Source organism: Mesoplodon mirus, assembly GCF_964341445.2.
Source record: "Mesoplodon mirus genome assembly, chromosome: 4".
Taxonomy (NCBI): Eukaryota; Metazoa; Chordata; class Mammalia; order Artiodactyla; family Ziphiidae; genus Mesoplodon; species Mesoplodon mirus.
Genome location: NC_138979.1, coordinates 31826810 through 31841310, shown reverse-complemented (window position 1 = coordinate 31841310; position 14501 = coordinate 31826810). Strand labels below are relative to the sequence as shown.

General features: G+C 51.7%; 1 protein-coding gene across 4 annotated transcripts in view; it reads right to left on the bottom strand.

Annotated features, from left to right (window-relative positions):
• Positions 1–20: 20 nt before the first annotated feature.
• FAN1 (FANCD2 and FANCI associated nuclease 1) overlaps positions 21–14501 on the bottom strand; it is a 29589-nt gene continuing 15108 nt past the window's right edge. For 2 of the 4 annotated variants that reach the window (XM_082617263.1, XM_082617262.1), the window contains exons 7-14: positions 13537–13645; positions 12295–12414; positions 8784–8948; positions 8185–8332; positions 4441–4544; positions 3711–3905; positions 2970–3098; positions 21–269 (exon numbers count right to left, since the gene is read on the bottom strand). In XM_082617263.1, coding sequence (XP_082473389.1) covers positions 132–269; positions 2970–3098; positions 3711–3905; positions 4441–4544; positions 8185–8332; positions 8784–8948; positions 12295–12414; positions 13537–13645 — 1108 coding nt within the window. In that variant the 3' untranslated portion in view covers positions 21–131. Of the gene's footprint in view, positions 270–2969; positions 3099–3710; positions 3906–4440; positions 4545–5686; positions 7757–8184; positions 8333–8783; positions 8949–12294; positions 12415–13536; positions 13646–14501 lie in introns of those variants that run through there. The other 2 variants (XM_082617264.1, XM_082617265.1) reach the window with 2 other exon arrangements.

Sequence of the window (14501 nt, the reverse complement as noted above, 5' to 3'; positions counted from 1 at the left end):
ACACAGACACTGTACAGTGATGAGTTCTTACACTGCCAGGTTTATTACGACAACAACAAAATCAAAATTAAATAAGATGTAGTGACATTTGATGCTTCTGATGCTCTCAGATGCTCCCAAGCCCACAGCTCTCAGATGGGGCCCCTGCTCTTGGCTCCAACAGCAGTCACGTGGCAGACCTCCACGTCTGCCCCCAGCCGGTGCAGCTCATCCAGCCAGATCATCTGCTTTTGCGAAAGACGGTCACTGGGGCCCTTCACTTCCACCAGCTGGGAGACAGAAGGGTCATTCAGGTAAACTACGGTAGTTTCCACTGACAACTATTTAGATGGCTTATCCTCTATGCTGCTGTACTTACATATGTATAGCAACTAAACATACACATATGAAATTCAATGAGAAAGTTTCCTTTTCTGTAGAAACCAGACAGTTCACAGAGAATTAGGAAATCGATTCGTAATACAGCAGTTGAAAAATAGTTTTAAAGCACACACTGTACTGTACTCCTGCTTAACACCCCTCAATCACTTTTTGTCAGGTCTGCAATTAAACCCAAACTTCTTGCCATGACCTACAAAACGGTAATCTGGCGCCCGCCAACCACACCAAAGGCTTCCTCTCAGTTCCCGAGACAGACAATATCTGCCCAACCAAAGGGTAGACATTCATCATGCTTGCTGTTCCCACTGCCTAGGACATGTCTCCCTGTTCTTCACATGTCTGACGTCTTCTCCTTCCATGCTCAGCTTAAATTCATCTCTAAGAAGGGTCCTTCCTTTGCACTTCTTCCTGGTGTTTATCACAAGATAAAACTGCTCATTACACATCAGCTCCATGAAAGCATAATTGTGTCAGTTTTGTCCACTGCAGATCACCAAAATTCAAAACACAGCAATAAAAACTATCCAAAATGAAGTATAGAAAAAAAATTTTTAATGAGAGCATTTCAGCAACCTAAGACTAGTTTAATTAGAGTCCCCAAAGGGAAGAAGACAGAGAAAAATATTTGAAGAAATAATGGCCAAAAGTTTTTCAAATCTGATGGAAACTAAACCCAAAGATCCAAGAAGCTCAGTGAACCCCAAGCACAGAACCATAAAGAACACGACACTAAGAAACATCATAACTAAACTGCATAATCAGTGAAAAAATGAATCTCTTAAAAGCAACCAGAATTTTTAAAAGCCAGAGGGGAAAGACTACTGATTTCTCGTTGAAAACAATACAAGCTAGACAACAGTGGACCAATATTTTAAGGTATTGAAAAAAAACTGTCAACAGAATTCTTTGCCCAGAAAAAAATATCTTTCAAAAACAAAGACTTAAAAGTCTTAAAATATCAATATATGAAACCTAAATAATTCATTACTAGCAGACCTCCATTTCCAGAAATGTTAAAAGAAGTTCTTCAGTCAAGAAGAGAATGATAGTACATGGAAATCTGGATCTATATAAGGGAATAACAAACATTAGAATTTGTATCTACATGAGTAAATATAAAGACTCAGTCAACTGTAGAAAGCAAAAATAATGTGCCACAGGGTTTATAACGTGTCGAGGTATAATGTATGAACATAGCACAAAGGCTGGGAGAGGAGATATAAAAATACACTGTTGTTATGTGCATAAAAATATACTGTTGTTATGTGCATGATAAATGAAGATCCCATGTGCCGCGGAGCAACTAAGCCAGTTCGCTACAACTACTGAGCCTGTGCTCTAGAGCCTGCGAGCCACAACTACTGAGCCCGAGTGCTGCAACTACTGAAGCCCTCACACCTAGAGCCCATGCTCCACAACAAGAGAAGCCACCACAATAAGAAGCCTGTACACTGCAACAAAGAGTAGCCCCCACTTGCCACAACTAGAGAAAGCCCACACGCAGCAATGAAAACCCAACACAGCCAAAAATAAACAAACAAATTAATTTATAAGTGCATCCTTTAAAAAAAACAAAAATAGATGACAGGTTTAAAGCCAAACATGAATAACATTAAATGTAAATGTTCCAAATACCCAATTAAAAGGCAGAGGTTGTCAAATTAGATTAAAAAGTAAGACCCAGGTAAATGCTGCCTACAAGGATATATAAGAAACACAAATATAAAGAAAAAATATGTTAAATGTAAGAGAATAGAAAAAGTATCACATTAACACTAACCAAAAGAAAGCTGGAGTGGCTATATATCAGTTCAACTTCAGAGCAAAAAACCCAGGAATAAAGGAAGGTCATTTCATAATGATAAAGAGTGAAATTCATCAAGAAGACATGACAACCCTAGGTTTATACATCGAATAATACATGAAGCAAACATTGATATAACTGCAAGGGAGAAAGAACCAAATCCACAATTACAGTCAGAGACGTCATATGACACTGCAAGCATGATTCATTAAAGAACAGATTAGTTTGTGACTTTGTCAAAAAGGACTTGTACCAGAGGTTTTTTTCATCTCAAAACTCAATAATAAGGAAGCCACCAGCCTGTGATGGGCAGCAGGGTGAGGCAAGGGAGGCATCCAGCCTACAACACGTGAGGAAGTGCTCACTCCTGGAGCTTAGAAAACAGCTCCCAACCATTCTGGCCTCCTGGTGCTCACACCTGCAAAATCTCCAACCTTGAGCATGGACTTGCTGCTAACAGTGGACACAGCAAAAGCAATGGAACTTCATTGCCAAGATCAGCTGCTAAGAGACTGACTTCTGTCTTGCTCACACCCTGGCCCCTCTCACTCACCTGCTCAGATGAAATACGCTGCCATCGGGGGAGCTGCCTGCAGAGAGGCCCACATGCCAGCACCGAGGGCACCTCTGCCAACCAGCCACCAAACAACCCCAGCCCTCAGTCCAGCAGCCTTCAAGGGATTCAGCCTTGTCAACAACCATGCTAGAAATGCCTAGATTGTGGCCTTTGAATAAGTTGATCATTAAAGTTACCAACATGACTTTCCATTCTGGCTCAACTGACCTTAACGTGGTGACTTTGGGAGCTCCACACCACCAGGTCAGGGAGGCCCCCTCGGCAGTGTCGGAAGTCCATGGCCAGGCGCCGGCACACACCACTGAGGATGGGGCCCCCCAGGCAGGACACAAGATCCTGGACACGAAACACAGGGACAGTCAGCCCTCCCCTGGGACGGGGACCCTGAAGCCCCACCCCAGTGACTGTGAGATGGGGCAGGGACTCCATGTGTCATTCAGCAGAGATGTGTCCAGGAACACCAAGTGCCCTTCTGCTGCTTGTGCTGGGGCTCCAGAGCCAGGGGCTAAAATGCCCCCGGCAAGCTCTGGGGACCACTTCTCCTTGGGTCAGTTACCAAGCTTCTGCCTGGTCGGGAACATCCAGGGAGCAGCTAAGGAAGAGGGAATTTGGGGTAAGCACTCAGGAATGTGACAGTGATGACCCTCAGAGGCCAGCAGTCACAGGACAGGGACGGTGTCCACCCTCCAGGGGCCACAGGCCAGGCCAAGGGAAGCTGCCAACCAAATGGGCAGAAGGCATAACTGAGGCTTGTTCATGCTTGTGATTGTTCCTTCAGTAACAAAGGCCTGTGGGCTGGGGTACCACACATACACACACACACACATACGTGTGTGTGTGCATATATACCCACACACATACACGTGCACGTAGGCATACGTGTGTGTGTCTTGTTACAGTTGCCAAAAGGACACCCCGCATCACGGAATCCTGCCTGCAGACCATCACCTGGGCTTGCTGAAGAGAAGCAAAGCGATCCCAGCTGACAAGGGAGGCCACCCTGCCTTCCTGGGCCTGCCACGCGGCTGCCACCCAGGCCCGCAGGCTCTCCGCGGGGGCACCGTGAATCTGCCGCAGCCGGGCCTCGATGGCCGGTGCTCTGCTGGCGAAGAAGCTGTCTGTGCAGAGGTCCAGCGGGGCCGCCTGTGTGCAGGGAAAATAAGCTCACACTGTGCCTGGGGAGGCCGGAGTCATGAGAAGAGTCAAGATCAAATTTGGAAACTGGCCAATCTGATGAAGTTGACACGTTCTTTTTCTCAAAAGACATGTAAAAATTACCTAGGTAATCTGATACAAAAGCAACTTATTACACTGGGTTTTTTAGAGTAATAATTTGCAAAAGGAGCTTTTAGGTTAAACTGGTGGAACTCTTAGCCGGCACATGTGACAAAGCATGTGAGAGCACCTGGGCCCACCAGGGTGAAGCTGAAGGAACTTATACTAAAAGTTTCAAACGGAATGATTCCAGTAAAGTAGGCTTAAAGTTTAAACCTTAACATACTTACATTTTAAATTGTATGAATCACATTTTAAAATTAAAAGCTATTCTTATGGTGGAATTAGCACCAGGATCCAAAAGAGGGGCAATTTTTTGATGGCTGCAGAGGCGGGGCACCCAGGCGGGAGTGACTCACGCGCGTGCAGGAGTCTCTGCTGCCTGAAAACGTGCCATGATTACCTGGTAGGCATTTCTGAAGGCGTCTGGTATCCCGTCCATGAAGATGACATCCCATAGGAGGAGGCCGTACAGCGTGCTGAAGGTGGACCCTTCCCCATGAATCCCTGAGACAAAGTCACACACACACAAGAAAAATCCATTTCTTCTGTTTTTTAAAAACCACCACCATATCCTACTGCCTACTCAATTTGAAGAAAATAGCAAATATTTTACATTCAAATGCAAATGCTGTTTCTGTTCCATTCCTAGGTCATTTTTTTACATTATATTGCTTATATACAGAAGCCTTGTTTAAAGGCAAAAAATCTTAGTAATCATGAGAAAATTCAAATGCACATTTTGGAGCTAGAGTGGAAAAACCTAAAGAACACGTCTAAAAATAAATAAAAGCAGATTCCCTCCTCGGGCTCTGGGGGTTCCATTCGGTGGGTTTGGAGGTGGGGGTATCCCCTGAGGGGCTCTGGGGCATGGGGTCCCTCGGCCTCACTTGGAAAAGCCCTCTGGGAAGGAGTCTGGGCGCCCTGGGAGCCTGTGCCCTCTGACCCCATTTGCCTCCTGCACCCAGTACTCCTGCCTCGGCCTGGACACCGTGCCCAGGGTTTCTAAGACTCGGGGTTTTACAGAAAGCTTCCGCATCAGAGACCACCTAGTCCAGACGCCCCCTTCACCCCACATCCAGACCACACAATGGGGCGGTGACCTCAGAGGCCAGGCCCAGCCCCAGGCCATGTGAACGGCAGAGCAGGGTCCGCAGGGCCGGGGCCTCCTGGAACAAGCCGAGCCCCACCTGGCCCCTCGGCGCACCTGACGCCTGAGCCCCCTGAACAGGCTGTGGCATCTCTCCGGCCAGTGGGCCCCAGGCATCGCACACGAGGTCAGAGGCAGCACAGGTCCCTATCAAGGCCCACTGGAGGCAGCCCTGGCCCACCTCCCTGTCCAGGCTGCGCTGTGCGCCCCGTCAGCTGGCCCCTGCCCCGCAGACCATCCTCTGCTATCCGCTCGGGCGCCAGCTGAAGCCTCACCCTGGAGCCCTGCACGCCTGCCGGGCCCAAGGGAGGCAAGCCTGGCTCTCCACCCTGGACAGCAGCATCCCTGAACCCTGAGCCGTCGGCGTGCGTTGGTGCTGTTAAGTCCAATCATTTGGGGAGATCCTCCTGAGGGACTCTGAAAGAAACTTCCCCAGAGGGCCTGAGGTCGCCCTCACACCAAACCTTCTCCAGAGGAAAGACCCACAGCAGGGTTCTGCTCAGGTTCACTGCATCAATTTTAATAAAGGAAAAAAATATTTTATAAAAAAATTGACATTCCAGAATCGGAATTGTCCGTCTGTCTTTCAAGCTCATGGCTAAACTGAAAGCATTCACTGCGTGCGGCTCACAGCCGGCAGCCGCCTGCCCAGGGCCTGCTGCTCCTCCCTTGACGCCGGGTTACAGGGCTCCCGCCACCGCCGCGGGGACCGATCCTGCATTCTGCTCTTTTATTCCTGACCCTCCGGGTCTCCCGCATCTCTGTCCTGACTGGCGCGTGCACTCCGTCCTCAGTAGCATCACCTTCCCGGTAAGTGATACAGACGTCACACAGGTTCATCTTAACCATCACCTTGGACACGCAGCAGAGAGAGGCCGTGTGTTACGAGGTCCCCTCCTGCGGGGTCGCTTGTGTCCTCGCTCATCTGAACGATCACGTCACACGCCAGTGAAATGATGTCCTGATTTTCACATACGTGAAGATACCTGAGTGTTCTTCAACCTAGGGACCCTTCAGCACAGACATGGGGGGTCTGGCCTGGACATGTGGACCGAACCCGTGGGCCCCCTGGGAGTGACCACAGGAGCCAAGGTCTGGGGTCTGCTTCCAACATTAGGGGGGACGGCGGATGGAGGAGGGCTGGGTGAAGCAGGGGGCGCGGGGAGCTCCACACACCTCTCTGCTTTCCCATAAAGGCATGTTCTGCAGCTTCCATGACATTAACAACAAGTTATTTTTTAAAAAAGGCTAAAGCCCCCCCGCCCCAGTCCCTCCAAGGTAACTGCCCAGCCGTCGTCGTTGTCCTGACGGGCAGCTGCAGCTTCCTCTGCAGTTCCCTCACGGTTTTTATCTTACTTTTCTATTCAGTACATTCACTAAGGACAGAGACTGACCGGTTCCTTTTACCAATTATAAGGCAAATTCTCATGGTCTTTTCTTCAGTCTGGCCTTAGACAAAGCACTGAATTTGCAGCTCCTTCTCTGAGGCCAAAATCGAAGAAAGAAGGGAAGAGGGCTGACAGGGACACACACAAGCTGAGCCACCTCCAGTGGACAGGAGGGACAAGCAGACGATCTTAACACAGCTCGGTGCTGCTCTCAGGTGAGCAGGCCCACAGGTGACAACCCTCAGAACCCGGCGCAGGCCCCGCACGCGTGGGCAGATGGGCACGACCCCTCCACTGTGTCTGGACACCGGTGCCTGGGCTGCTGACAGCACACAGGCCGTCGCACACGAGTCACCATGTCTTACTCAGGTGTTTCTCAAATGGCCAGGCCCAACTCCCAAACGTGGACCCCTTGCCCTCGGCGTCTCCTGGCTGAGACCCGCATGCCAGGGACGTCCCCAGGATGGCCCGGGGGCTGGGAGAGGGGCTGGGGGCTGCTCTCAGCACTCAGAGGGGACAAAGGACACACAGGCTTGGGAGGAAGCAAGGGACAGGATCCAGGTCCGGGCCCGTCCTGGCTGGCCTGCCGCACCCCCTCCCCGGCCAGGGATGCTTATCACCTCCCTGAGGTTCCAGTGCATCAGCCAGCCGCGGGGTCTCTCCCTCTGGCACCTTCACCCCCGAGCAGCAGAGATGCTGGGTGCCCTCCCCAGCCCTCCTCCCCTCCCCGCGATGGCCGATGGGAGTCCTTGGCTCCCAGTTCCTGGAACCAGGCAGAATTAATTCCCACCTGGGCTCTACATGGTTCAGAAAACGGCTTCTCAGTGAAACCTACAAAGTCTGAACAAAGAGGATGCCAAGCAGCCCAGAAAGAAGAGAACCAGGGGCACCTGGTCCTGGTCCCTCTGCACATCTGGCCTGAGACACAGAGAGCATCTCATCAGCAGCTCAAAGAGCAAAGTCTCACTCACTCCTGAGGGGCCGCAGACCACCTGCCCTGCAGCTGTACACGCCCGTGCACGCACACACACACACACACACACACACAGCAGCTGGTTCAGCGGGAACCAGTGGTGTTTCTCTCTTGCGAGGTCATGTCCGTCATTTCACTGTGAGGCCTCAGCTCCCAGGAGACACAGCAGAGTGGGCGCGGCTGGAGGGGCGGGTGATCGCGCACGTTTCTTGGGAAGGAAGATGGGAAAAGCTCCAATTCTTACTGACATTTGCTCTCCTCCCTCACATGGGCTGGAGAGCTCATTTTACAAGGAATTTGACCCACAACTCTCCCAACCATGTCTCTGGTCCCAGGCGTGACGTCCTGTCAGGGCTCGGCCCTCCATCCCCTTCATGCCACCCACCCCCCCAGACTGCCGGTCCCTCTTGGAAGCAGCCTGGCCCTGGCTGCCCTCCTCTGACCAGCTGGCTATTGGCAGCATCTCGTGGTCCTCTGCCCCGTCCTGTCCCCCTGCCTGACACGAGCTCTGAGGGCAACCCGGCCTCCCTTGCTCCTCACGTCCCCCCAGAAGGCACTGCCCTCACAGGTGGCAGGTGCAGACACTGGCTGTGGGGCGGGACACAACCCACTGTGGCCACACAGCCCCGGCGTTACCCTGGTCGAAGCCACAGCGTCTGTAATGGGCCAGCGCCAGCTCCTCCACGGAGCACAGGATGGTGGCAGGGGCGGTCCCCCCGGCCTCCAGCACGAAGACAGACTTGCCTAGCCCAGGCTGCGGGCAGAGCCGGCCCGTGACGGTCACCTGCGGGGGGGGTGGGGGGCGAGGGGAGGGCCGTCATTAGCTTTCCTCCTGCTCCAGCCCTGCACACCTGGATCTGCTACCCCAAGGACACACTGTCCTCTGCCCCCGAAAGGCCACCCATCCTCAGCACAGTGCCAGGCCATGTGACCCGCACCTTGGCGCCCATGAAGACACAGGTCACCGCCCGGCCCCCTGCTCTCTGGGGCCCTGACTGGGCAGGGGGACCTGGAAAGGCTGTGAGCTGCTGACTCAGGAGTTTACAGAGTCACAGCCCCTGCCGGCCCAGCCTCCCAATGCCCAGGTGAGGACGGTGGCGAGGCCAGGTCGCTGCCCACAGCAAGCCAGAGGGTCTTTGGAGTCGACAAGGAACACATGCTAAAAACCTCTCTAAGGCTGTGTTCAGGAATAAAAACAAAAATTCATCCCAAGCGCCCCAAGAATATTTACTTACATGTTTGACGTCGTCCACAGTGACTTCTGGGAGCTGACGGAAGAGGTGAGCGTACTTCTGGCAGCTGGGAGAGGCCCGCAGGCGCACGGCCCTCTGATACAGCGAGAGGCGGTGGCCTGTCCGCACGTCCGGATCCGCCAGCCCTGCTGTGATGCACTTGATGGCCTAGAAAAGAGCACAGTGCCTGTCAGGGTCCTGAAGTCCCCGTGCAGCATCCCCTCGTTTCATGTGACGGGAAACCCCACTGTTAATTAATCATTCATTTTGCTAATTAGTGGTGGGCAAAGCAGCCCTTCCAGAGACAAGGACATTCCCTTAGGTCCCATGCCGAGCACAGAAGAAGCACAGACCCTGATGCAAATGTCTGGGGCACAAGCAGCCATGCCCCCGACACTATGTCCTGGTCACACGTGTGGACACAGCAGATCTCAGCTGCCACACCCTCGGGAGACAGAGGAGGCTGGGGAGAGGGCCCTGGTCCGGGGCGCGCTCGGGGCACCACCCAGGGGCTCGGAATGCAGAGCAGGCGCCTCTAGGGCAGAAGCCCGGCCGTCTGACCACCTCCCAGTCCCAGGGAGACTCATTTATAGGGAGAAGAATCTTAGGTTTGAAGGAGTTACGCATTTTCTAAGGTTATTCAGGGCTGGACAAATAAACAAAAATACTGAAAACTACATGGGATACCACTTCACACCCACTAGGATGACTGTACTCAGAAAAATGGACAATAAAAAGTGTCGGCGGGGATGTGGGAGAAATTGGAGCCCTCGTGCTTCGCTGGCAACAATGGAAAAATGATCCAAATACTGTGAAAAACAGCTGGGCAGTTCCTCACAAAGTCATACACGGAATTACCACGTGACCCAGCAACCTCACGTCCAGGTACACGCCCACCACAACTGAAAGCAGAGTTTCAAACAGATATTTGTACACAGTAGTGCTATTCACAACAGCCAAAAAGTGGGAACAACCCAAGTGTCCATCTACAGATGGATGGATCAACACAACGTGGTCCGTTTACACAATGGAGTATACACAATGGAGTATTATTCAGCCTTGAAAGGGAAGGACATTCTGACACCTGCTACAACATGGATGAGCCTTGAGGACGTTATGCTGACTGAAATAAGCCAGGCACAAAAGGACAAAGATTCCATGATTCCACTTCTGGGTATTTCATGGAAATACCCGGAACAGGCAGATTGATTCCTAGAGACAGAAGCAGATTAGAGGTAACCAGGAACCGGGGCAGGAGGGAACAGGAGTAACTGTTTCACAGGAGCAGAGTTTCTGTTTGGCAGATGAAAAATTTTGGGAACAGACAGTGATGATGTTTGAACAACACGGTTTTGAACTGCTCGGGTCCACATATGCACAGATTTCTTCCAATAAAGACTACAGCACTGCACAGTCCACCGTTGGTTGGATGTGCAGACACAGGACCTCAGAAATGGAGGGCCAACTACAAAGTTATCCGTGGATTCCTGACTGTGCGGGGGCAGGGGGGATCGGCGCCCCAATCCCCGAGTTGTTCAAGGATCAGCTGTATAATTAACGCCACTGAACCATATACCTAGAAATGGTTAAACTGCAAGTTTTCTTTGTTATATATATTTACTACAATAAAAGAATAAAAAGTTTTTAAAAAGCCCTGAAAATCAGTGAAGATCATCAGGCCATCAGAGTGGGGTGGTCCAGAGGAATCAAGTAGAGAATGAGGCCCTGCCGCCAGCTCTGTAGCCCCGTGGGAGCCGGGCTGGCCGCAGGGAGGGGCGGCCTCGGGCTCAGTCTGGCCGGCTGCTGGGCACCTGCAGGCATGAGCCTCTGCTGGGCTGGCAGGTGCCCTCCCTGGAGACTGAAGTAGAGAAGGGAAGGAACGGTGACAAAATAACAGGGGTTATGAGCGTGGCCGGGAAGATTCTTGGGAAAAGGCGAACAGGAACCAGGGTTTTCCATCTGTCTCAAAGATAACCTCGGAGTAGGAGTGAACGCTCCTATCAGCAGATCTGAGCAAGGGGAAAGTCTATCAACTCTTTGGAACCTTTATTTCAATGAAAGAGACAGGCAGCGCGCAAACACCCTCTGTCCACGCTGGGTGAGGGGCCACCAGAGGCCTCTCCTGCCCTGTCAGCCCGAATCAGCGCCAGGCGGGGGCACCACACCCGCCTCCGGGAGAGGAAACAGCTCTCCCGGCTGGAAGCACTTGAGGTAACAAGGCACCTTTTCAGATTAAGGCAGTAAAAATAGTATGTCATCGTCCACCCCCGTGTTCAAATTTTCCAGCCCTCCATCATCCTGATTCACTTGACCTGCCCCTGGAAAAACCAAAGCTCCCAGAGCCGTAGTGTCCTCTGCTCAATGCAAACACGAGGTTGGCAGGGACAGGGGACCGCAGGTGGCCACACAGAGGGCCACTGTCGCCGCCTCGGGAGGCCCCGCCCTGCTGGCTGCAGCAGCTGGCACCCAACTGTGTCCCCGGACTCACAAGGTCCCCGCCACAGAGAAGGCAGTGACTGGAAGGCAAGGCGCCCGCCCTGCTGAGTCAGACACCATGTCTCACAGTGGGAGGAACGCCTTCCATCCATCTTTCTCCCAGGAGGCCCCGGGCAAAGAGTGAACACAACCACCATTTCCAAAACCACCATTTCCAAAACTGTGTGAAGGCGGACACATCTAACCCTCCAGCTCCCTCCACCCCTAGAACCTCATCCCTGAATCCCGACACGATCCCGCTACCAACACACCAACCAACCCCACTGTCGCCCCCATGTTCGCACCCCTGCTACTTCTTCTGGGGTTGGAAGAACACGGACAAAGAAGGATGTTTAAGAAATCACTGTTCTAAATCAACCATAGTCCAATATAAAATAAAAATTAAAAAAAAAAAGAAACCAGGGGCTTCCCTGGTGGCACAGTGGTTAAGAATCCGCCTGCCGGTCGGTTCTCCCGGGTCTATCAGGACGTCGGCCAGCTGCATTTGCAGCGCCCCTCACTAGCTCTGCTCTTCGTTCTCAATAAACTCACTCTCATCTAAAAAAAAAAAAGAATCCACCTGCCAATGCAGGGGACACAGGTTCGAGCCCTGGTCTGGGAAGATCCCTCAGGCCGCGGAGCAACTAAGCCCGTGCGCCACAACTACTGAGCCTGTGCTCTAGAGCTCACGAGCCACAGCTACTGAGCCCGCGCGCCTAGAGCCTGTGCTCTGCAACAAGAGAAGCCACTGCAATGAGAAGCCCACGCACCACAAGGAAGAGTAGCCCCCGCTCACCGTAACTAGAGAAAGACCACGCATAGCAACGAAGACCCAACACAGCCCAAAATTTAAAAATTAATTAATTAAAAAAAAGAAACCAATGTTCTAAATCAACCATAGTCCAATATAAAATAAAAGTTAAAAAAAAAGAAATCAACATTCTAATTACATTTAGATTTTTAAGGTATTAACAGTTTGCTATATTTTTAAATGTATGCCAAACTGAACAAAGGCTGGGCGGCTCCCGCGGCTGAGTACCGGCTCCAGGCGCTTCAGGTGCTGGTGCAAGTTGAGAGCCAGCCGGTCCCACCACCGGCCTCTGCTGTCAGGACAGTACACTTTCTGGGACAAAAGGTTTTCAAGTTCCTTGACGGCTTCCTGTGGCAACAACAAGGGACGCGCATTAGACACCTACACACCAAGAGTCTGCCATTATACTGAGTAGTCAGGAAAATTGTCAAAGTATATCTATACAGCATCCCTCTCCATTCTGAAGTAAGGCTCAGGACCCAGATTGCCAAGAGGGGCCCTGGGACGTCCCTCGGGAGTGGCCTGAGCTCCGGAGGCGCCCCCTGCTTCTCAGCAGGCCCCCCACCACCTTGTGCAGCTCGGCACTCTCTGCAAACCAGGTCAGCAGCATGGGCCGGATGTGGTCAGACTCTGGGCAGGAGCAGTGGCTGGGCTGCAGGCCCATGTGCTTCTGGGAACCCAGCCGGTCACAGGGCCGAGGTTGTGACGGGCAGGGGGCAGGACAGGAATGAGGGGGTCTTCACCCAAACACCCCACCTCAACAGGGGGACTTTCTGGTCTAGGTTTACTGGTCACGCTTCATGTTCATCTTTGGTGGTTCCCGGATCTCTTTGAAGGATCTAACGCATCTCCTGAGAAAAAGGCACAAACCCCATAGACACACTCGCAGATTCCCCAAAGCCAACCCCACAGAGCCTCTGGGGCAGGTCCACAGACTCCTCTTGGGGGACCCACTGGCCCAGCCCTAGCACATTCTCTTTGTAAAACACCATGTTTCAATTACACAAGTGTCAATAAAACAGAAGCTAACTCCAGCAATCTCACAATGTTTAATACGAGGAGGGATACGACCGAACTTCTCATTTGTGATTATAAATTATTTCCAGACCATCCACTACTACTACCAGGGAAACACAAGCAGAGGTGAGGTTTCTGCCTCAGGGGTTTGGGGAGACCCTCCCTGTCACACAGGGGGTTCTGACGGCGGCTACGCTCCGGCTGCAGAGACCATCAGCAGCTCCCCGCGGGGCTCTGACCATCACCTGGCCATCCTGGCACACAGGCATCAGCTCACAGCTGGCGGAACAGCAGGTCGCCCTTGGCCGTCTTCCTACTGACCAGGAGATGGCAGGTGCCCACAGGAAGCAGGCCCTCGTCGCATCGCCATGTGCTGACCAAGTACTTGGAAGAAGTCAAGAGCCAGGCAGGCCCCCCTCAGTAAGAGCTGGGGGCGGGGGCTTGTGCACTCACCTTGTACATGTGAAGTCTCTGCAGTATTTCAACGGTTCGGGACAAAATCCTTGTATAAACCCAACCAACGGTAAAACACCGGAGAAAGAGTGGTAATTTCTCGTGGTATCTAGAACAAAGATATACACCAGCAGTTTAGTGCTTTAGTTTATGTACTGTAAGACAATCACAAGAAGTGACAAAGCAGACTGAATTCCTACCTTTTAAGAAGATATATTCGGAACACTGCCTGTCATGTGCAGTTTTCTACACCACAAATCTACGCTCTCACAGCCACCCTTCCAAGGTCCCCCAGACAGCGGCGTGAAATGAGAGCTGGAGGTCAGCAAACGCCTGCCCTCGGGCCAGACACAGGGCCCCCACCTGATTTTACACAAACCCAGCGTGATTTCCACGTTTCTAAATGGTTAAAATAAGTCAAAAGGAGAAAAATAGTCTGTGGCCTGTGATAATTACATGAAACTCACATTTCGATGTCTGCAAACACAGCTGCATTGGGACAGCCCCGCCCACTTGCTGGGGTGGGGGGGCGTTCACAGCAGGACAGCAGAGGCCAGTGAGCATGTGGCTGGCAGAGCCTGACCACTGCCCAGATGGCCCTCCACGGAAGAGGCTACCAACCTCTGTCCGACAGGAACCCAACTTCCTGGCCACGAGGTCTTTTCTTTTTTTTAAACAAAGAAGATCACCTATTAACTTGTTTTAAACATTTTTCTTCTGTTTGGTCTGAGAAATGTTAACCATTTTCCTGAATTATCTTAAGAAAATTCTCCAATGTACGAGCACATCACTGGGTAAGAAGTCGATTGGTCATCTCCTTTCTAGAAAGGCCTTTAATGGCTCAATTTTGTCTGAGTTACTCCCAAACAAAATATGGACAAAATATTCAGTTATTTTTTCTTAACAGTAAACGCCATTTTCCTGGCTATGGTTTTTAAGTCCATATTATTTCTGCACAGACTTCA